The 21190-nt window shown below is 42.9% G+C and overlaps 1 protein-coding gene across 9 annotated transcripts in view; it reads right to left on the bottom strand.

Annotated features, from left to right (window-relative positions):
• The window catches only part of DTNA (dystrobrevin alpha), a 360592-nt gene that overhangs the window by 16265 nt on the left and 323137 nt on the right, over positions 1 to 21190 (bottom strand). For 4 of the 9 annotated variants that reach the window (XM_090039917.1, XM_090039916.1, XM_090039918.1 and 1 more), the window contains 8 exons: positions 20916 to 21029; positions 16415 to 16511; positions 13847 to 13867; positions 9961 to 9990; positions 9439 to 9598; positions 2675 to 2764; positions 1999 to 2167; positions 912 to 1044 (listed from right to left, as the gene is read on the bottom strand). In XM_090039917.1, the coding sequence (XP_089896043.1) occupies positions 912 to 1044; positions 1999 to 2167; positions 2675 to 2764; positions 9439 to 9598; positions 9961 to 9990; positions 13847 to 13867; positions 16415 to 16511; positions 20916 to 21029 (814 nt within the window). The remainder of the gene's footprint in view (positions 1 to 911; positions 1045 to 1998; positions 2168 to 2674; positions 2765 to 9438; positions 9599 to 9960; positions 9991 to 13846; positions 13868 to 16414; positions 16512 to 20915; positions 21030 to 21190) is intronic. The other 5 variants (XM_090039921.1, XM_090039915.1, XM_090039923.1 and 2 more) reach the window with 2 other exon arrangements.

Below are 21190 nucleotides of genomic sequence, written 5' to 3'. Positions count from 1 at the left end.
CTTTTATAAAAGCCATAACTTTCTAGAAGCTACCATAGTCTTGTATGATAGAGCTATGTTAAAATGATGGTGGCTACTTCAAACTCAGAGCTGAGGGCACCCTTGATGCAAGTCTATAGACTTTTGAAACACTTATTTTAATATATTTGTATCCAGATAACCAGAGGAAAATTAATGTAATAAAGGGGACGATCTGTTGTTCCATTCAAAAATGCAGAACATTAACTAGATAGGGTGCTTTGAGTTTTTCTATCAGTTGGTCTTTCTTAGGTTCTTGAAGCTTCAAGTGCTCTTTGCTAACATTCAGAGCATGTAGATGTGTTGAATCCTCAAAATCAGATCCTTATTACTTTATTTCTCTTGCTGAGCATTTAGACTTTTGAGATATTATGTGAGCCATTCATGTATCTTGCTTTTCAACCTAGATTCTGACAAATACATTCCATTTAAAAGAATTGGCACAAGAGACTTCAGTCCCATAACACAGAAGACCATCATAAGTGCTTTATATTATCGAAGAAGAAGCCTCAGCATTACATGCAATGTTGACTATCAATTTAAAGAACTGTTGGAACAGGTTGGTAGGAACAGACAATATGGTCATCAGCAACTACAGTGGACCAGATAATGGCCTTGTGAGTGTTAATAAGTCAGCCTTAAGAGTGTTGATTGATAAGCTCTTGCTGTGTATTTACAAAGAGTATGTGTGAGGGTCTGGAGAACACCACCATCTTGGAATCTGAATGTCACAGTTTCACAGCTCCTGAAAAGAAACTGCATTACAGAGCCAAGCAGAGGAAAAGACCAGTGATCACAGATACTGGGTTAATACAAGACATTTTTATTTTTAACCTACAGTAAACAGTAGGAGGCATACTGTAGCAGTATGGAGAAGTGTTTCCTTCTCTTACCTGGTAGGCTTCATCCTGCAGTTTTTGTTTCAGATATTCTTCCATCTTGAGCTCATTCTCCAGCTGACGAACAGAGTCATTTTCATAGTTCTCATCATCTGCTCTAACATAGGAATCTCCATCTTCTGTAACCCTAAAGGCAATAAATAGCCTCCTAAGATGATGATATTGTGATACCAGAACTTCTCTGAAAATCCTTTAGTAAAATCTGAGAAGTGGGTGTTATGTCCTTAGTCTGTACACCAGGTCTTCAAATTGTTTTGTCCTTGCAGCCTTCCCACAAATCCTGCCTCTTCAGTGATTCAGCATCCATGAAACAAACAAAAGGGTATTGCCCACTAAGGCTGAATTCAGGATACAATCCCATTCAAATCAACAAAGCAAAGAGTCTCAACTTCCTTAAGAGTAAGACTAAACATTTGGACCTGATCCTAAGCTCAGTGGAGTCATTAGAAATATGCCCCTGAATTCCTTGTGCTTTGCATCAGACCCTACATTTGGATCTAGTCATAAGTTTTTCAATTAAATAGACACTTTTGTTGACACTGAAACACTTGGCAAAACTATTTATTTTAGTTACGGTTTCGATGCAATAGTTTCCTCAAGTCCAGCATACACAAGAACATTTTAGGATTCCCCAAATGGACATGTTGATACAATTTTGTTGTGCAGAAATTTCTAAGGTTTTTATTTTAATTCCAGTAGAGACTGAAAACAAATTTGAGAACTTCAAAAATTATGAGGCAGAATTGTCATTCTTCAGCTAGCTCAACCTTGGTCATTAATATCTGCCATCTTTTCTATGCTAAATATTCACAAATAAAAAGTCTTTATTTTTGAATCCCTAGTTAAAATCTAGTAAGTTTGCTTCTGATCTTGGGTTCATAAGAATTTCAGTTTGGAATCCAGAGTATCAAATCCTGATCGCCTTGACTTCTTTAGCCTACCAAGGTCATTTTACATATATAGAACCTCCTGTACTTAAATTATACTATGAGAAGATGAGTGAAAGAAAAGATTGCATGCATATTATTTACATAATTTCTATACCAAACGTAGTTAAAAAACAAATAGAGAAACTACTCACATGTCACTGCGAATAGATCCTGTGGCAGCTGCACTATGAATGTATCCTGGCTTCCGGGCATTGATTTGTGCAAGGAAAGCTTTTTCAGAAGTTGGTGATGGGACAAGATCATCAAAATGTGTCCGTCCAAATTCAGAATCGACATTACTCTCAGTCTCGCTGCCCACCTCTGGGAAACACAAAGGTGATTACAACTACATTTAATTTTTACAAGAACCAAGTCCACTAACCTGTTTCTCTAAACAAGTGCCAGCTTCTCCAATTCAGAATTACAATATTTCCATAACTGTGAATAGTCAGTATGCTTCAGGCAACCGTGACACAACATCTATATGGTGTATTTCTAATGACAGAGATTAAGCAGATTTTTTGTGGTGGAACAGCATAATGCAGCCTTTAGTTGTCTTAGCACACATGCTACTAATTATAGGCATGCTATATAATACAATTACATATGCACCAAAAATGCTATTATGCTAAACAGGTTTCCTAATATTTAATTGCACCTGAATGTTTATAACTTTGAAAATTGCAATGCTCTTTTCATTACTATTTTTAATTTCCATTAAACAGAAAAAATATCCAGAACTACACTCTGATTTATCTTCCCAGATTCACTTTTTTTATATGCATGGAAGATTACTGTATTGTGCTCATGCCCTTAAGTGTCACTCACCTGAGTTTAGCTCTTTTACCAGAGAAGACATGGTATTGGTGATTGAATCAGCTGCCACCAGTAAGTCATTTCTTAAATTTCGCCTTGCACCTGAGACAGAAGAAAGTCACAACATAGTGCTACAATTTGTCTTAAGACACAAGTTATGTGTACAACATAGTTTTAACCTTATACTAGGTTTCTAATATCATAACATCAAAATGTCAAAGTCCTTAAAAAGGGTCTTATGCAAGGCTTCATTTTCTTACGCTGTATGCAGTAGCGGCCTAATCTCATGATTCATTTAGTCACAATGCTAAAAATTTGGACATTATTTATTACAGTAAAATTCATATTTGTGTGGTGATGAGGGCTAAGATATTAAATCAGACCTGAACCTATTTGAAAGGCCTGGGAGAGGTGGATAGAAATTATTTCTCTACAAGTTCCCAGTTCTGTTTAATATCAGTATTATTGCCATATACACATCTTTACAATTTTGATAGATTTTGAACAAACATTCAGACCAATGTGGATTTTCTTTTCTCATTCCTCCTCAGGCTCTTCTGGCATTTTCCACAATCTACTCCCATTTTTAAAAAAAAAACAGCACCAACGCCTCCCTAAATAGCCCTGTTCTGCCCTGACCTTGACTCCACCAGAAGAAGAGCTAGAAGTGGTCTCCTGCTGAACTTGTCAGCACTACTTGACACATCAGTCAGGAAAGATTATTAGAGGAAAGTGCACATTTCCACCTCCAGGACTGTGACTGCTGGTGAAGTGTAGTCCTAGTCTCTGCTATGTTACACCCCAAACAAATCTTACTGTAATTAAGGCAATGATAAACAATGAATTAATTCTAAAACCGACAGTTATCCTCAGAATGGATGAGGCACAGAACTGGCAGAATTTGGCATCTGAAAGTCTTGTAAGATGACTGACCTTTACAGAGGTGTTGGTTGTCTTGGCTTATTTTTTTAAAAGAAACTCCCAATTGAAATGTATAAGTAGTTCTTTTTATTGTTGCTATATCACAGTTAAAATACTTCTTGGAAGTAAATCAAAGGTACTAAGTCACATGCAGACCTCCTCTCTACAGGACAGGTGTATCATGCAATTACCTGGTTAATAGCACAATTAATTTAGACGGGCTACGCATGCAAATGAACAATGTCACTTTAAAAAGGTCTCATCAGCTATATACAGTTATTGCTGGAAAATGTGTAATCATTGAATAGCTGGTTTCTATCCAGCCTTTATTTGCACATGTAGTCCGGGCTTGTGCAGCTGATTGGAGCTCACAGCTGTGGGGACCCATGGACACCCGAGGCTGGGAGGTCCTAGCTGATGCTGGATCCCAGCTGTGGAGGTGCACCATGCACCCCTGAGACCGGGAGCCATGTCAGCTAAGGGGGCTCCCAGCTGCAGGAACTTGCTTCTTGCTGGTACAGGGGGAGCCTGGGATTGGGCTGCCCCGATCCACCATTTAATATAAATAAAACACTTGTGTGTATGTAAAAGCATTTGCTTGAGGCAATCCAAGTATTATTTATAGCAACTTTAATGGGTCCACTAAATTGTCTTGCTTTCTCTAAGCTCTTCGGGAAATTGCTTTTGAACAAATGGTTGATGTCTATGTCGGTCTTTTCGTTTTCTCACAGAAAATACAGAAACCTGGTAACATGGGTGAGAAAATAATCCTCTAGCTCAGTGTAGGTAATTATTTGGGCTGGAGGGCCACTTAATGAGTTTTGGTGGCTGCACATGTAAAATTAATAGTGTTTAACAACAGCTATACTTAAAAATTATGGCATTTACAGTATAAATGTTATACTACTAGTGCCATGACCAGTTTTCTGCACATCACATTTCCACACACAATTCCAGAAAAGTTCCCAAATTACCACACAATTTTCCAAATGTTATATTTTCATAAATATTTCCACAAAACATTTCCCAAGTCACAACACACAGCCATGTTGCTACAGTCTCCATGCAACTGTGTCCTCCTTGTGCTGTGGTGGTGCCCAGTGCCAGGTCCTGCCCATGGCCCCCACACCTTCCCCTCTGGCTGCACTGCCATCGACTTGGTGTAGGCCACACTTCACACCCCGCTGTGCACTGAGACCAGGCGGTGTTGGGCTATGCCATGGCCGCAGCCACCTAGAGCACAGCACAGTCACTGTGGACTCCCCAAAAGCAGCAAATCCACATGGGCACAAGGCAAGTAGCAGGGTCGGGGCAGACAGTGCGGAGCAGTGTCCTGTTGTCACTGGCTCCACAGAGGAGTGGTCTGTGCCCACCTACTGTCCGCAGAGCTCATGGGAGCTTGGGGACGGGACCAGGCAGGGTTGCCACACATTTCTCTGTGGGACATTTTTGGGCTGTTTTGCTAATTCTGCCCATGTACAAAAGGCCCCTGGACTGATACCACTGCTCTCTTTGCCATTGCACATGGCTGCAGCAGGCCATACCCAGAGCTCTGCTGCCTTTCTGTGGGCAAGGGCAAGGGGAAAGCTTTGGGCCCCACTGCCCTCTGGTGGACAAGTGCGGGCACAGCAGTCAGAAGGGCCACATGCAAGCATCAGTTCTCCATTCTTCATGTCGTTGCCACACTTAATCAAAATAACAAATTATTAACATGGTAACAAACATGATATACATCTACCCAAAACTTATCCATGGGCCAGACAGAATCAACTGGCTGGTGAGATATGGCCTGTGGGCCATATTTTGTCCATCCCTACTCTAGCTGGACTGCAATGAACATATGGTTTTCCTATGGAAAAATCTTGATTGAATAATGCTCAATGTGTTAGTCAAATACATGGATACAACTCTCACTGAAGTTAATGAAAGTTGCAGGTGATTTACTTCTATATTCAGACAGTCACTTAATCTGTAATCTTAGAAATTCAAAATGATCAGGCTTGGATGATCTTCCAACTTTTTGTAATTTGACAAATAAATAGGTAAAGTACAGGGCATCCCATAACAATGCTTTAATAAACACCATGAGAATGCAAAAATCTGCACTACTTCTTCAGTCTGCTTTTCCCCTGAGAACAACCACTCAACAACACAAAACCTATCTATCCAGCTTGCAATGACCAGGAACAAGTCTTTCTTCTGGGAGGGAGGTTGACATGTTAATACTGCAGCCATCTGACATCAGATCCTCTTCATGGACTGAGACCTTGTTGTGGCGGAGAGGCCAGTGTATCCCAATGACCCTCAGAGCTATGTCGCCCAGTCTCTTACTCCTGGCAGGATTACCCATGATAAACAGGCCTGAGGGGAGGTTTCAGACAAACTACAGTCCAAACCTCAAGTTCTCAGTGGCAGATCAGTCAGAAGATGTCAGGATTTAAACAGCTGTAAAGACAGAAGGCTGCAGCAAGATGGAGGTCTCTTGTAGTCTACGGTTCTCTCTTGCCACTGGGCTCAAATGTCCACCTTGTCAAGATCATATGGTTGCTGTTTCCGTGCACCAGCTTCCTTACTTTAAACAAAGTCACAGGCAGGTTTCTACCACAGGAAACAACATACTCTTCTGTACCAACCTCCAGAGGTTTTTTGGAGACAAAACTAGTGAATCTGGCAATCTCCAGACACAAATCTGCATGCATGTGGTGACAGCCTGATGGTTGTCTTGAACCTGGGTTGAGACAGGGGTGCAATTCTGCCAAGCAGAATGAGCCTTTCTCTTCCTCATGGTCCTACTTTCCTGTGATTTCAGGATGGCTCAAGGCTCCTCAAAGACAATGAATCTATCCAGCCTAGATAGAAAGAACACTTTGGGCTAATCCTGACCCTTGAATCCAATGTGGCGGATAGTAGGGGTGTGCAAAGCTTGGGTCGCCAATTCTATTTAGAGGAGATTTGGCCCAATTCAGCAGCCGAATCTCCAAATTTGAATCTCCAAATCGAATCAGAGACCCATTAAAAGGTCCAAATTGAATCCAAAGCCTCTGAATTGATACGGAGATAAGGATAGGCTGGGGAGAGGCAGGCACAGCTGGGTGGCTGTAGGGTCTCCCCAGGGCTGTCCTGCCTGGCGCCATTTCCTGCCCGGCCCCATCTCCTGCCCGGCCCCAGCCTCACAGCACTTGAAAAAAAAAAAAAAGAGAGAGAAAAAACCATGCTCACCGGCAGTAGCAGTGGATGGGGGGGCTTTTGGGCCATGTGGCAGAGCCCCCCTGCACAGCCCCTGCTCTCCTATCTCGCCCCTCCCATCCAGCCCTGCCCCAATGGCTGCCCTGCCCGGCCCCAGCATCCTGACTATTAAAGGAAAAAAGCCCTACACTCACTGGATGCAGCAGTGGGGATCAGGGCTTCTGAACACTCATGGCAGAATCCCCTGCGCAGCATGGGGCAGTGGGAGGTAGTAGGAATTGCCCCTCCACATGGCACCTGCATGGCAGCCGCCCCATGGCGTGCATGTGGCATGGCTCAGCAGAGCACCACACACTGTCTGGGGGGAGCTGGGCAGCTCCACATCAGCTGGAGCTCAGCACCACGCAGCGCCAGTGGCCCCAGCTCCCAAACTGTGTGTAGTGCCCTGCTGAGCTGTGTTGCACTTGCACCGGGGGCAGCTGCTGTGTGGGTGCCAGATGGTGGGGGGGGGAGATCCATGCTGTTCCCCACTGCCCTATGCTGTGTGGGGGGCTCTTCCACGAGCCTCCAGAGGTCCTGATCACCGCTGCCAGAGCCAGTGAGTGTGGTGGAGCTTTTAAAAAAAAATTGTCAGGATGCTGGGGCCGGGTGGGGCTGGGCAGGGGAAGAGATCAGGGAGTGGGGGATGTGCAAGGAGGTTCTGCCACGTGGCCCCAGAGCTCACACTGCTGCTGCTACTGCCGATGAGTGCATTTTTTTTTGTTTGCTTGTTTGTTTTCGTTCCTGGACTGCTGGAGCCGGGTGACAGGGCCCATCGGGGCTAGGCTGGGTGAGGGGGGGTGATCTGGGAGTGGGGGCTATGTGGGGGGGCTCTGCCAGGAGACCCCAGAGCCCCTGCTGCTGCTGGTGAATGCGGGGCTTTTTTTAAGTGCTGGGAGGCTAGGGCCTGGTGGGGAATTGGACTGGGCAGGGCAGCCATTAGGGTTTCTCCCATGGGTTTCCCCACATGGGGAGAGGCAGGCACAGCTGGTGGAACTGTGGGAGAACCTGCAGCCACCTGACTGTGCCTGCCTGTCCCTGGCTGTTCCAAATCTCCGAATCAGTGCCAAATCATTGTCGAATCTCTGATTCTGATTCAGCTGAATCAAATGGGGACAGTGATTCAAATCACCGAATCGAATCACTGTCCTCTGAATAAGCCAAATCCGAATCAAATACTTCCCTATCTGCAGAGGCCTAGTGGATACCACCATTGAATCCATCCCCTGACATCCTGAAAAGGGACCCCTTACCAGCCCAATCAATCTTATAAGACGTCTGGTGTGCAAACAAGGAAACCAAAAACAACAAAGCCACTAAGCTGGATGGCATACCTGCTTACATCTATAAAGCTGATGGTAAGGAACTGGTCCTGAGACTCCACAAATTTATTCCATGCATTTGAAACAAAGAGATTCCTGGGGATCTGAGGAATGCCAACATCATGACTATCTTCAAGAAAGGAGATAAATCAGTGTGTGGAAACTACTGAACCATCTTCTACCTCCTGTTGAGGAAGTCCTGTTGGAATCACAGTGTAGAAAGTACCAGCCAGATTTGGGTGTCCAGAAAAGGACATCAAGGTCTTGAGGTTTCTCCACAACCAGATGACTCTGACTGTTTTATGTAGTGGCTGAGAGACAGATCCATTTGTCATCTGAACTGGGGTTAAGCAGCTCTGGGACTCAAGTTCAGGCTTGACCCTGAACTGGGGTAAAGCCCCAACTCTGCTGTCCATTTTTTTGACTGTCACCTTGGTTTTCATTAAGGACCACCTTCCTTCTGGAAAGGACACTGTACTGGGTGTTTTCAGAGAAGCCTACTGAACTCTGAGCCTCTCTCTCAACATCAAGCAGACTAAAGTATTCTATCAGCCTGCCTCAGGCCACAAATGTGACCCCTACTCCCCAAATTACTATTGAGGGAAAGATTTTGGAGGCAAGTCAAGCACTTCCCCTACCTCAGTAGCCACCTCTCTCAGAGAGCAAACATTAATAAAAGAGATCCAGCACAGGATCCACTGTGCACCTGGTTGTTTTGAGAGTCAGTGATCTTCAAGCACCAACTTCAGTGGACCAGACATTGTGTATGGATGCCTCATTCTTGACTCCCAAAACAAGTGCTCTACTTCCAGGTTAGTAATGGCCTGAAATCTCATGGTGGCAGGCATAAATCCTACAAGGACATATTGAAGGCATACCTCAAGAAAGCAGATGCCAGTGTTAAGACAAGGGAGGAGTAGGCTGCTGACCAGCTCCAATGGAGCTGCAACCTCAACCAAGTGGCTGCCCATTTCGAGTTAAAGCACCTTGCCCTTGAAGGAGGGAAGAGAGAGTGGAGGAAGGGAAAGGTGAGAAATCCTGGCCTAAGGACTACCTTCCCCTGTGGAAAGACCTGCAACTTCTATGGATGGGTCTGTGGTTCAAGGATTGGACTCTTAAGTCACTTCAAGACCCATCACTGAGCTGTGGGAGAGACTGTCCTTAAATTGCCAATGATGATGACATCAGCTCTGCTCACTGATTCTGTGTCCCAGAAGAGAACTCTAGGACACATTTTCATTTTTAAACATTAACCAAACAAAAATTAAAGACACTGAAATACAGTCTCTGTATAACAGTGCAACTTACTTTGAGCAAAAGCCTCCTGCACATCTCCTCCTACTCCTGTCAGAGAATCCTGAGGTGTATGGGTTGGGGTGGAGCAGGCAGATGCAGACCTGATAGGCATAGGAATTGGTCGGCTGATAGTGTGACTGGGTGAAGAACGAGGTGAGCCTGCTCCTTGAGTCTAGAAAATAAGAATAAGTGGTTAAGAAGGTTTCTGCAATGAGCAAACATTTGCTGTTGACATCTATGTCCATTCCTCATTCAACTGTGTTAAACCTCATCTGGTTCCATGCAGTTTGCAGAACAGCGAGGTAATATTACATCTCCTGAGGGAAACTTGTTCACCCAACTACTTAGCTAGGAAACATCCAGCCATTTCTCAGTAAAGATATAGTACACAGAAAGAGGCTGAGGAGGTCAGGACCTTGTCCCGAAGCTGGGTGGGATAAGCAAATTTAAAGAAAACAAGATTTAAGGACCAAAAATATTATGTTTGGGGCTTTTTCTGACCCCCAACCCTGTAAGAATATTGGCAATCCTCACATGAATGCTTGACAAGATAGCTCCTCCAGGCTGCAAGAAGTAAAAAGAAGTTGATAGTAAGGAAACTGAGTCTGAGAAAGGAACTGAAGCTTTTCCTGGAGTGAAATATTTCCATGCTTGCTTTCATGTTTGGGCATTTTATACTCCTGTGCCTTTTATCCTCTGACCTCTGCCTAGTAACACCCCACCCTCCCTTTCAAGCCTCATTCATGCAAGAAAGCTTTATAATGTACATGCAACCTATTAGTGAAATAAAAGCTTATATTCCCAACAAATAGTATACATTTGTATTTTTACTTTTTGGCTACAGAGTAAGTTAAGCTACTATTAAATCATACACTATCACATTGTTCACACTGCAGGATAGGCTCAGGCACTCCCAATGCGCTGTTCAGATAGGCTATTTAAATTCCTGTTATGGGATCACCTGCTGGAAGTTAAAAAGTTTTAACACTAGTCATATACAATGTCATGCTGTTAGTATCTTACAGTTAGTATCACTTAACTGAAATTCAAGCATACTTTAGAAAAAACCTCACAGTACTTTTAAAAAATGGATCTGGGTGAATGAGGCTGAGGATGCAAAGAATTAATGCACTCTTCTTTCAATGCATTGAAATCCCTGAGGATATATGTCAAAAGAAAACAGAAACCAAACCAAAACACAGGCTATTTAGAATGATTTGGGAATTTGTATTTGGCTGCAACCTGTGACAGCCCTATGAGGACTGTTAAAACAGCAACTAGTGCACACGTGCTAGCTTGTTTACAGTAAAGATGGATTCCTTAACTTTTCAGTGCCACTTCTCTTGACTGCTCTAGTGACTCAAAGAAAAGGAATTGATACCCACACGCAAAAACAGGCAAAAACAGTGCTTTATCAGATTGGTTTAGTTTACTCTCTCAAGATCTATATCTATTTATTCTTCCTCTGAATTTTTGTCCCTGACTGTGCCTATCTACTATATGTCTTTGCTGATAAGAAGAAAAGCAGTTATTACCAGTTAACTGCAACTGATAGAGCAGATTTGGGTTGGGAATAGGGGGTGGGTTGTTTTGTTTTTTGAGGGCCCTCTTATTAGAACGACCTGACTGGCAGGACTCTGTAAGTGTAAGTTACCTTTACGCGCGAGAGAAACACTCCTAACTAGAGAATGACTAGCTTATATTTTAACAATTTGTTTTTGAAAATGTTTTAGGATATTTAAATGACAGTGAAGGAAATGCTGAATACATAGGACCAGATGCTCTCCTGTGTTTTGGCTCTTTTATATCCTTCTAGCAATGAAAAGGACTCAACGTAGCTGGATCTGGCCAGCCGAAACTTCTGCCAAGCAATATTTTGGCAAAAACGACGTTCTGGAGACTGTTACCAGCTGGCAGTGTTTCAAACTCTGATGTTGTTCTATGTCTATAGAGGCCATTCTAGGATAGACCAGGCAGGATGCTGCAGAGCTGCAAATGCCTCCCTGATGACTACTCCTGCACTAAACAGATTTTGGCAGAGGAGACCATGGTGCCCACAGTTCCCTGCTGTATTTATTTTTTTCCTGTTTCCTTTTACCACTCACTGAGATGATAATGAAAAACAGAAAGACAGCAAGAACTATGTGGAAAGATGAGGAAATGTCTGTATATGCAAATATTGTCCAATAAATCAGACATCTAGGAACTATCAAATTCTATGACTGTCATGTGGCTTGTCCTGAAACAGATGTTCCTACGCATTTCTTCTCTGAACGTACTACAGTGACTATATTTATTAAATGTGTTTGGGAAATAATGCACTGTTAACTCTAACTTTCATTTTCTGAACAAGACCTTTGGTAGGGCATAAAAACTTAGCCATTTGCTTTTTTCTGTGCATTACACAGATAAAATTTTTGTTTTTTTTCATTTTTGTCCAATCTTACCCATATAATACAATCAAAAGAAAATTGAAATGGGCTGCAATTCGGGGACTGGATGGCTTAAGAGTCCCCAATTCTTTTTTGATATATGTATTTTATTTTGCTAGAACAATTTCAGCCCAGGTCTCTGGCAACAGAATGTTGTTACCACTGGACAGTTATTTATATTTAGTGGCCAATGACACTCATAGGAAATGAGCTTCATGACTTGAGTACAAAGTGGTTTTATATATCCTAGGAGAAAACTGCTGTGTCCCAAGACTATTACTTGCTTATTGGTAGTCTCAACAGGGAGACCCAGGACTAATCCACTCTCAGCTCTTGTTAGCCCAACCAGATCAGGATGCACGCATGCTAGCAGAGCAGTTGAGGGAACCTGCCACAACCACTGCTGGGACATAGCAGGCTTCAGCTTTCAGTTGTTAACTGACTGTAGCTGTCAGTGTCCAGCTGCTTTTTATGAGAAATTCATCAGCTCCATTTAACTCATTGCACTTACATCAAAGTTGTAAGCATTTTAAATTATCCCTTGTTAAACTGGGACAGGATTTACATTAGCTAGTGCATAAGTATAATACGCTTGAAGACTGGTTATATTGGATCTTTAGTCCATTGCTCCCTCTACTGGAGTTGAAACTAGCTCACATCTTGGGAAAGTCAGCCCTGGATTTTAATGTTGTCATGTTATTATACTACGGCTAGAAAAACAGTACATATGTGACGACCATGTTACTCTTCTGAGAGAACAAATTCTTATGGATGTAAAGAAATTGAAACTACATAAGCATTAGAAATTTCCCCTGGGGATGAAAATAGCCTTATGCCCCCAAAAGAACCACGAACCAGCATATTTGAGGGATTAGTGGGGAATATTTCATGGAAATTTAGAGGGCAGGTAGAAAAAAATAATTTTTACTGTGAGCACCTGCCATTCTGAAAGTTGATTTTGTATTAAAAGGCCCTAAATATTACAGTTGTAGAATATCATGTTTTTACTCCAGGTAGCAAAGAGACTATTCTATATGATCTTTTTTTTTTGAAGAAAACTATTAATGTTATTAGACAGAAAAAAGAAAAAAAGACTCACTCAGAGGTGGTGTTTAGCAGGTCTTACCCTCTGGAATATAACCATGAAGTGTTTTGCTGCAACAGATTCATGCTCCATCTCAGAACTGTTAGTAACAAACTGAAATGGTGCCTAGGGAACATTTCCAGTCATGGGAAGATTGTTAATTCTACTGAGCATTGACTTCTTTTTGTGAAACTAGGGACCAATGTGGTTTTTGTTACATTAAGATACTCCTTACTCCTCTCATTTTTATATTAGGTCTAAAAAACTTCACAGGATCCATTTAATGCTAAAGAGCTACAAACTAGTTAAATCTTCCAAAAACTCAACACTATTAATATAAACTCCTGCATTGCTTTTGAAAATAAAATGACTGTCCTTCAGGATCACTGGAAAGCTGCTGCTAATACTATTTTTAGAACATGTGAAAAACAAGATCCTGACCGTCTATGGCCAGGAAAAGTCCTTTGAGCCCTTTTTGAACAAGTGGGGATTTCAAGCCCATTCCCCTAAGCTAAGTCCAACTCAGATAATTTTCTTCTGTTCCCTGAAATGATACCTGCAGTCTTAAATGGCTACAAGGGGTTGTGGAGTTTTTCACTCTCTAGTCAAGGTGGTCGTATGCTGTGGACTGCTAAACAGCTATTGCTTTTCACACCTAAAATTACCTCACTTAAAACAGCAAGAAAAAAAATTCTTGTAGCCATTATTCCCTCCTAAGGGTGTTGTGATGTTTAACTGTATAAATTCATTTGAAATCCTCATATAAGATGTATGAAAGAAATGCAACATATTATTCTCAGTCCAAGACATAAGCACACCTTTTAAGCAGAAGCAAAATGATAGATCACAGGTTCTCAATCCCATTTAAGAGTTAGTGAGACCTATAACAAGACAAATAACTTACTCCCTGTTTCAATTCTTCTTCCTAAAGAAAAAAAAATGGACCACCAGAGTTAGATTAGCAAGGAGTTCAGTGCCAAAGGGGAAAAATCATGAAAACTCACGGTAAAAGGTTAGGTCTAAATCAGGGCTGTTCAACTTCTAAGTGGCTGAGGGACCCTCAAAGCTTCACAACTCGGCTGCACCATGTGTCTAGGTGCCCTGCCTCACACTAAGCTCCCTGGCCGTGGACTTCTCTCTGCTGCATCACACCTCTCAGGTGCCGCAGGCTGCAGGCTCCTCCAGCACTGTGGGCTGCATTGCACTGCACCATCCCAGTCCCTGGGACAGGGAAGGGGAAGCCAGAAGGGGAGGGAGCCTAGGGATCCCAGCCCCCAGGCTCTCACCCAGCTGCTGCTGCCCCCACCTTCAGCTGCAGAAGCAATGAGGGGAGCAGCAGTTGGATGGGAGCCTGAGGGCCTCAATTTAACCCTTTACAGGTCGCATAGGGCCTGTAAACAACCAGCTGGACAGCCCTAGTCTAAACTGATATCACCTGAAGATACCAAACCAGAGCCTCTTCTGTGGTTGCTTTGAAATGCCACAGCAGTGTAAAGAGGCAAGGAAAGTACAGCTTTCTACCCAGAGATTTTGCAGGGGTCACCTCACTTCCTGGCCCCACTACAGCACCTTTGGGAAAAGCATGCCTGTGCACCATGATTATCCCTGACTCTAAGGGCCTGGGGGCCACAAGTCCTGGGGCCAGGCTGTATGAGCTTGACTAGGTCTTGCCTGGCTCCACTATTTAGAAGCCACCTCTATTCTGCTTCTCTGGTTCCATATCAGGCATAACTTTCTTGCACAGAGAATGTAGCATATTAAACCCAGGAAGATAAAAATTATATAAGTTGCCAGACATGAGCATTGGCCTATTCACTTCAGTGGAATTATTTCTGCTTTTATCAGAGCCACATTTGACCTGTGGAGAATGCCCATATAGGCAACTCATTTGAACCTTCCAAAATAAAGCAGACTGCTAGTCAATTCATGTTTTTTTTTCCCAGTGTGAATTTTGCAGTCACTATTCTTTGGATCATCTGCAATGAAGCATTTCAGATACCATGGGGTCATACTCTCACTGGAATGGCTTATCATCTTTCCCATTTTTATTATAGACCTACTCCTTTGCATCTGCAATACATGGAGGGATTTCTCATGCCTGCAGGCACAGCACTCTCCTGATTCAAGGCAAAACATGACCCTTGGGCCAAAACCTGGTCCTTTACAACCATATTGCTGACACAACAATAGACTGGACATCCATGCTGTAAGCCCATTTTTCCATCCTTTCCTTTCCAGATAAGATTTTGTCAATATCAAAGAAGAAAATATACTTCTAATGTGTCCCTTACCTTTGTGCTCAAGTGATCTTTTCTCACCCTTTGGGGAAACTTGCTTTCTTTTTGGGAGGACCAATTTTCAATGGCACAGTTACTTTGAGGAGGCCACGAGTGCCACAGCACTGAATTTTTGACAATAGGGATCTTGTGTCAGAACATAATGGCTGAGGCTCCTTTTGTTGCTTAGGAAAGGTAAAGCAGCACTCTTTCCCATCTTGCCTTTCTCAAAAAAAGCATGCATATATTCTTTGAAATGAGACCCTTTGGGAAAGGGCTTAGATGTGTATTTTGGTGAATTTTACAAGGTGTTTTTCCCTTTTTAGTGAAAGGACAAAGTACTGTTAAGGCAGCATACTCAAGGCCTACAGTCAAATAGTAGGTATCCTCTGATTGAATGAAGAATGAAAGGAGGAAAGTCAAAGGAGCAAGGAAAATTAGCAAAGCATCACCAGCCAGGATGGGAGGGTGAGGACCATATATAATGGTAACAGAATTGCCACTGCGGGGTATATATCTGATTATGTTTATTATTTATTGCCTGCCTCTATATATTTGGGCTGTTCTGTAATCAATGTCTTCAGCGGAGTAAACTATAAATAAACCCCAGACTGAGCACACCTTGAAAAAAAATTACGGCTGGTCCATAGATCATTAATCCAAGACCCAGCAATACTGCCAGAGCTTCTCACAAGTTAGCTAGACAGGGCTAAACAACATTGGGGCTTATTTGAAGGGAATTTAATTATTTTTCAGCAGTGCTTAGTCAACTACTATTAAAGGTTGCCTAATTCATGTAGAAGTTGGTTGATTATGACACTGTGATATTAATACTGGAATTCAGCATAAGTTATACAGTTTACTAATACTGAAAACCCATGAATTTGAGTGGGGAAAATAAGGACGGAACAGGGATAGGAAAAACTTTAGGGATGAAATATCCAACAAGAATAGAAATTTACTACTATGACAATTTATTTTTTCTGTTTAGACAGACAAGATTCTTTGGGTAGATGTGATATCTTTTATTAAATCAACTGAGTAGTTTCAAAAAAGTTCTTTGCAAACTTTTGGGTGCAATCACCCTTCTTCAGGCATAGGAAGTTTCTGTTGTTCTGAGACTCCAAGGAATGAGTCTGCAATTCCTTAGTGTGCCTGCATTTCATTTTCTTTGAATAACAAGTGGAGTACCTTACCTTCAGTAGTTTCATGAGGCCTTCTAACTGAACCATCAGCTCTCTCCGGCTTTCCTGGAGAGCAGACATTCTCTGTTCCAGCTCATCCTTCCGCTGTCTGAAAAATAAACATCTAGGATCAGAGCTTATTCTTCAAAAAAATTAACTTTACCCTTTCCCAGCTACAGTTTCTCACTACTAACATCAACATGAAGTGACTAAAGGCAACAGAGCATATTTTATGAACTCTATATAATGTCCAGATAATAGGAGAAACCAGGATGCTCCTTCAGATTAAGAATATATAGTGGGATAAGCATGCTGCTTATGGAAAAAATAGTACAGGCACAAACCTGTCCCTGAAACACCTAGGGTCAAATTATATTCTACCTATCAGGTACCTAAGTGGATGTTTATGTGTGATTCTCTTCCACCCTGCTTGAGTCCTTAAAAACCAGTTAATGCAAAAAAGGTGAGTGGGTCTTCCTTGTTGCTTAATCTTAAGGATGAGATGATAGCATGTACAAAAGTAAAGCATTAATAGATAGAACAGAATTGCACTTATTGACACCTGAGTTCACTTAGTTATCCAGTAGATGGAACAAGATCCCCAAATGGGCATGAATCTTTAAAATTCACAGCAGCTTGGTTGTATAGTGACATAATAGGAAGAAATGCCAGTCTGTGATCTGTTGTTTTTGTTTTAGAATTTCCCTAGTCAATACACTGATTAAATTGTCAAAAGAAATTAAAGGATACCTTACAGGAAAGAGGCTGGAAGGGGAACTGACTCTGAGTGAGTGATAAGAAAGGCAAAGAGAATTAAGAAAATCAGCCAGCACATCTGAGTGTTGGGGATTTTCAGAGGCTGGAGGTATGCTGTCAATTGGAAAGGTTTGAAAATAGCTCTTGGAATTGCAGGCCTGATTGCTGCCCCATTTGTAACCCAGTAAATTCTGAACAACTCCACGTAACTCAGGGAGGTTACTTCAGATTTACACATGTGTAAATGGCAACAGATTTTTGCTTCTGTATAACCTATGATAATCAGTGCAGGAGATATGCGGTGCAATTCTGCCTTCACTTACTTAACTCCAACTCCCACTAAACTCCCACTAAAGGCTGTCAAAATTGGGCCGGATCAATTACAGTCAGTTCTTTGGGGAGGTCTCTTCCATAAATAACCTGCAGCTACTATTGCATAAAAATGATGATGTCATTCACAGTTTTGCTTTAGAGCCACATTTTAGATTAAGTGATATTTATACAGTAAAACCTCATTAATTCAAAACACAGGGACCAAAATATACCAACTTTGAAATAAACAGGTTGAATTATCCAAATTATAGTACTGCAGTACACTGAATTTATTATATGAAACCACTGTGTACAGTAACTGCATAATCTTTCTCATGGTTTCTTAAAGAAAAAGTCTATTGTAGCCTGCTTGACCATGGCCTCATATTAGTCATGGACAAATTCATTGATTTTTTTCTCCATGGCTTTCATTAATCCCTTATCCATGGCAGTAGCATTGTTTTTCAGTATGGAATCTAGGACTGCAAGCACCACATATGCCTCCTTCCATAGCACGCATTCGCTCAGACTCTGGCTTCTTGTTTTCTTCTGCCTCTTTGGTTTTTTCTGTGTATTCCTCCAGAGGGGTGTCTTGGCTTGCTCTTTTACCATGGCCTTCTGCAAAAGTTGACACCTTATTATCAGCATTGATGAACTCCTGGAAATTGGATTTCCTGGTAGCAAATAAAACCCCTGAAAAAAAAGGGGGCATAAAGCATGCCAAAGTGCTATGTGCCAGGACAAGCATGAAGATGGAGGAGCAGGTAGCCCAGGGATGCCTGCTCCCCTACCGCTGCGCATTGTAGAGCCCCCATGCTGAGGTACCCTGCACCCTATCCAGCTGTGAAACAGCAGGCTGGGGCACAGTGTGCCTTGAGATAGGGAAGTATGCAGCCCTGGGTTGCCTGGTGCCTTGTTTTTGCATGACTCAGCATGGGGACTCCAATGCAGAGTTGCTGGCTAGCCCCATGCTGAGACATCCTGTGCCCCAGCCAGCCCCCCCTGCAGGACATGGAACAGCAGGACAATGTGTGCAGGGGCATGCTCAAATATGTGCTGCTACTATTTGTTCTGCTGCAAATGCATGCTCCTGCTCGTGTGGACACGATTCTTCAGCTTTTTTTCTCCAGATCATGAGGAATATCACTTGCTGAGAGATCTCTAAAGTACATCAGTCATAAAAAGAAGTAGCTCTATTCCCAGCTAATTTGTCTTAAGAATACAGGCAACCTCCGGTTAACACGGTTTCGCTTAGCACGGTTTTGTTATAGCGGTAATTAAAAATACAGGCAGTCCTCAACTTACAATGTTTCGAGTTATGTTTCACAATTACAACGTTCATAAATTGACACCCTGTTTCAACTTTATGATATCAGTTTCAACTTTATAACTTTTGATCCGATGCAACGCCACACCAGCGAACAAGTTTGTTGCATCGTTCATCTCCCTGGCAAACATCTGTCCAAACTTCCTTGGACACTTTCTTTAAGAAAGCAGACAAGACTCCATAAAAATCTGCAGCCAAAACTCCTGAGAAGACTCCAGCCAAGAACCCTTCAAAAAGTCCAACCAAGAGCCTTTCAAAAAGTCCAGCAAAGTCACCTCTAAGAAGTCCTTTCAAATCAATATGATTGCTATTTACAATATAAATATATTAATGTAGCTATACTACTCACCTATAATTAATCAAGTACAAAATTCTGGGGTATCTTTAGTGAAAATAGGGTATCGGGCCTTGGTTCAGAAACCAATCCCCCATTTATAACATTGTTTCTTATGAGAAAATTGGTTCTGAGTTACAACATTTTGGCTTAAGACATGGTTTTCAGGAACCAATTGTGTTGTAAGTCTGAGGACTGCCTGTACCTACCTGGCTTCACTTAGTACTCAGCGTGTTTCATTATAGCGCTCAGCGTAGGGATGGGGAGAAGCAGTGGCGTCAGCGTGAGTGGCAGCCGGCGGGAGCCCAGGGTGGCGTGGGAGGAGCCTGGGGTCTGCTCTGGCACACGGTGCTGGAGTGGGCAGGGAGGAACAGTAATAGCAAGAAGGGGTGGGTGGGTAGCTGGGAAATCTAAGCTTGGAGCCCAGGCCAGTGGGACTCAGGGCGAGGTGGCAGGAGTGCAGGGTCTGCTCTGGCACGTGGTGTTGGAGTGGCCAGTGGGTGGGGAGGAGCAGCTGCGGCAGTGAGAAGGGGCAGGTGGGCAGCAGGAGTGCGGGGCTCAAGGCCAGGGCCAACAGGAGTGCAGGGTCTGGGTCAGTACAAGCCAAGCCCACAGAGCTCTCCCACCCCGACCCATGCCTCCTGCAGCAATCTGGCAGTGGCAACTTATTCCAGTGACAGGTGCCCTGGAAGGAGTCCCCACTGGGCAAAGTGGGGTGCAGATGGGTGGGTGGCCCCACTGCTTACCCCATGCCAGAGCCATGCTGCCTTCTCACCATAAATCCCTGGGTCCCGGACTCAGGTCCCACGGGCAGGGCAGCTGGGGCTGTGCACAGGTGCACTGGTGGCCAGTGGGTGCAGGCTGGCAGGGGCCATCACGGTGGGGAAACAATGAGGCTGGGAGGAGCTGATGCCTTCCTTGGCAAAGCCCACATGGTGCCTTGCTGGGAGCAGCCCAGCCAGGGTGGGCAGGAGCGCAGGGCCCAGGGTGGGGCTGCAGGAGTTGGGGGTCTGGGCCAGCAGTGAAATCAATTATCTTTATTTATATTAAATCTAATGGGGAAATGGGTTTCGCTTAACACTGTTTTGCTTAGCGTTCGGTTTTTCCGGAACCAATTAAGAGTGCTAAGCGGGGGTTGCCTCTAGCAAACAAAGATAATTATTTACAAACCAGATTATTTTAGGGCTAGAGAAGTTTAAAAATAAAGCTCTGTAAAGAAAGAGGATCTGTACAGCCTTCCCTGTGATTTTTTCTCATGTATGAGTCAGTCTTCCAATATCTGAGCAACAAGTTATTATGTAAAGAACATGCACTTGTTCCATGCATGATAAGTTCTCTTTTGCCTTGTGTCCTGCAAAAACTCCTCAATGTGATGAAAATTTAATTTGAAATTTTTAACTTGAGAGGAAGTATTTCTATTCATTTCTGTTTCTGGAAGCTGGTTTTACATTGTTCTACCTTGATGTTTAGTTTGGCCCTCACATCAGAGGATACTATCAGGCCCAAATGGGACAGAGACAAAGCAAATATTTTTTCTTGGTGAAAGTGTGTGTTCCAGTACAGCACCATTTGCACACATACTTGCTTTCAAACCCAGGAATTACAAATGGAGCTATTCACATATGAAATTTTAAGCATATGCCTCATTGTTTGGAGGGTCAGAGCTTTTATGGACTCCAAATGAAATATGCATTTTGTTATGTACTGTTTTAAAAAGATGATGCCCAGGGCTTAGCTGTTTCAGGTGTTCTCAGAGTTCCTCAGAGCATAAACACTGCACCTACCTCAGGAGTCGAAGCTCTGCAAGGAGAGTCGGGTTTTGTTGTGCCTTCTCTGGTGTGGGCTGAGATGCCTGCTCATGTTCAAGTCGCAGCCTCTGGATCTCCTGTAAAATTTCTCTTGGGGAGGAAGGCAAGTAAAAGACTAAAGGTCAATATATTTTCATAAACCCTTCCAACATCCAGTCGGCATGAGATAAAGAGTTCTGAACTGATTACGATATTATGGCTAGGCTTACAATCACATCAAACATCTCAGCTTTAGTGAAACTCTCATCACT

This window comes from Crocodylus siamensis, chromosome 3, assembly GCF_052110815.1.
Source record: "Crocodylus siamensis isolate JL-2025a chromosome 3, ASM5211081v1, whole genome shotgun sequence".
NCBI lineage: Eukaryota > Metazoa > Chordata > Crocodylia > Crocodylidae > Crocodylus > Crocodylus siamensis.
The sequence above is the reverse complement of the archived record's forward strand: the minus strand, read 5'-3'. Positions and strand labels throughout refer to the sequence as shown.